We start from the raw sequence: 2,349 nt of genomic DNA, 5'->3' as shown, positions 1-2,349 counted from the left end.
AAATACTAATAACTTGAATTTCAATTTTTGCTACAACTTAGCCATTTTGCCACAACATGCCTCAAATGTGGACAAAATGCATTGCCAAAGACACAGGAGTATTTCAATATGCAACCAAGTCATTAAATGAACCAAAAATATAACTAACATGGAGCCACCATTTAACAGGCTTGTAACCAGGTTCATGGGAAGGGGTTTCCTATAGGCCAATTTTAAATCAAAAGTGTTTCCCTAATAAACAAAGTTATGATAAAATACTATAACTATGTTGTAAATAACATAGTGGCACTTTGCCAAACAAAACTAAAAGTTTTGTATGAAGAAAAATCAAACAATACATTACTCATAGTTTCCAGAATTCATAACCTGGCTACTGACTGCCATGGTTTCATCATCATTGTAAGCTTGATGGAACCAGCCAGTCGGAATGATGAGAAGCTCGCCAGGCTTCTGATCGAACTCTATCGCTTTTGCATGCCGGAACAATGGGTATGTCTTCAGGTCGGGATTGAAAGCATCGACAGGGCTAAACAAATCAAAGCAAATTGTACAGAATTAAATAACAAAAATATCAAAGGAAAATACATGAGATGGTAAATAATGGTTAAAAAATTGAAGGTTAAACTTTAATAAATTATCAATAGGCAAGTCGAATGGTCAGATGGTTAAGACAGGTGTACTGCAATGTACATCCATAATATCGGTGCTGGTTCGCTTGCCTATGGGTCTGTTGGTGGAATACGTCTTCTCGGATAAGGACTGTAATCTGTAGGCCCAGTGAACACAATTTGGCTCATTTGCACTAGGACCGAGTACATCTTTCGATTCAAGTCGGGGGTTACTCCGCACAGTGGGCCAGACTGAAATAAAAGTGTGCCAAAATGAATTACTCATTACAGAAGCAAATCTAAGTGAATATAAGATTTATCTAGAGGTTTGCATACCCGTAGAATTCAATAAAAGCATTTAAAATCTATATGATGTCATTTTTGTACTGTTTTCTGATTGGACGATGTCAGTTTTCATTGCAATACCAAAACAAGTTCATATTATAATGATTTTTTGAAATGTTTAAGGAAGTGTGGGACAAAAGAACTTCTGTAGGAACATTTTGCATTTTCCATGACGTCATCAAAATACATTTTTCTGATTGGACGGGACCAAAAGTGTTTTAGGCATAAGCCAACATTAAAATTTCTATTGTTAATCTTACAGTGAATATAATTTTTTTTTTTTTTCGAAGTCAAAATTCATAATGACACCGGACAACCTAATTTCACATTTTTTTAAATGTAAAATGTGTTTGCATGACATTAGGTTTACACCAATGTCATGATATATTAATTCCGTCCTCAATCATATCAGGCCTATGTTGTAAAAGTATCGATAATGTTCGTTTTATGTTCTTTGATAATTCTCAGTGCAGTGTGAACGAGAAGTCTTTGAAGAGGCACATTTGCTGTCTTCGTCGCAAAAATCGATTTTGAATTATTAATGCATTGTTAGAGAATAAAATAATAGATATAAAATGGTAAAAAAATCATTCAAATCAGACATTTCCTTATGAAGTTACAAGCGTTTAACAACACAGCTGTTTAAAGAACAATATATGAGAAATCAGCCGTCAAAGTTTATGATTTCAGGCATTTCTCATGTAGAAACTATCTTTAAATCCTTAAAAAGTGTTGTTTTAACATTGAAATGGGGAAAATAACAGCATAGGATGGTGTGTAGATATATAAAGGTTAGTTTAGTGCAATAAAATAGATTTTTAAAAATTTGACATTTTAGCATGTTTTGGCCATTTTCTTTGAAACACGATTTGCGACGAGTGACTGGTTTGGCTTGTCTCTGCCACATATGTTGATCATAAATGCTTTGATTGAATCAAATTCTGTGTAAATGGAACTGATAATTGTAGATGACCAACCATGATGTAATGACGGCTGGATGGTATGAATGTAATACAATATTATCGATACAATAAATCTCATACCTATGCATGAGAGGTTAACTGGATGTTTCTATCATCTAAACCTTTCAAGCATTTTGGTTTACAATTTGATTTATAAGATACATGTCTGACCTAACTGAACTAAAATTTAAATGCATGAACATACTGTGGTTTCTTGTCATATTATGACTTCTGACCAACATTAACACATTACTATTATTATCACTGCAAAATGCATAGCAAAGGATTGAAACCCCAACCTCGCAATTGGCAAAAACCAAACCATTTCCACTGCTTTATAAAGAGTGATAGATATTATATTATATGTTGATCATAAATACTTTGATTGAATCAAATTTTGTGTAAATGGAATTGATAATTGTAGATGACCCACC

At 33.3% G+C, this 2,349-nt stretch overlaps 1 protein-coding gene across 1 annotated transcript in view; it reads right to left on the bottom strand.

Annotated features, from left to right (window-relative positions):
* The window catches only part of LOC117109029 (HSPB1-associated protein 1-like), a gene marked incomplete at its 5' end in the record, with an annotated part of 4,266 nt that extends 3,406 nt beyond the window's left edge, over positions 1–860 (bottom strand). The window contains 2 exons of the mRNA XM_033251257.1: positions 344–526; positions 743–860. Of these exons, the coding sequence (XP_033107148.1) occupies positions 344–526; positions 743–860 (301 nt within the window). The remainder of the gene's footprint in view (positions 1–343; positions 527–742) is intronic.
* Between the last annotated feature and the right edge of the window lie 1,489 nt (positions 861–2,349).

Source organism: Anneissia japonica, unplaced genomic scaffold (assembly GCF_011630105.1).
Source record: "Anneissia japonica isolate Jap-2015-1 unplaced genomic scaffold, ASM1163010v1 scaffold1001_len5767_cov106, whole genome shotgun sequence".
Taxonomy (NCBI): Eukaryota; Metazoa; Echinodermata; class Crinoidea; order Comatulida; family Comatulidae; genus Anneissia; species Anneissia japonica.
Note: the sequence above shows the minus strand (reverse complement) of the source record. Positions and strands in the feature narration are given on the sequence as shown.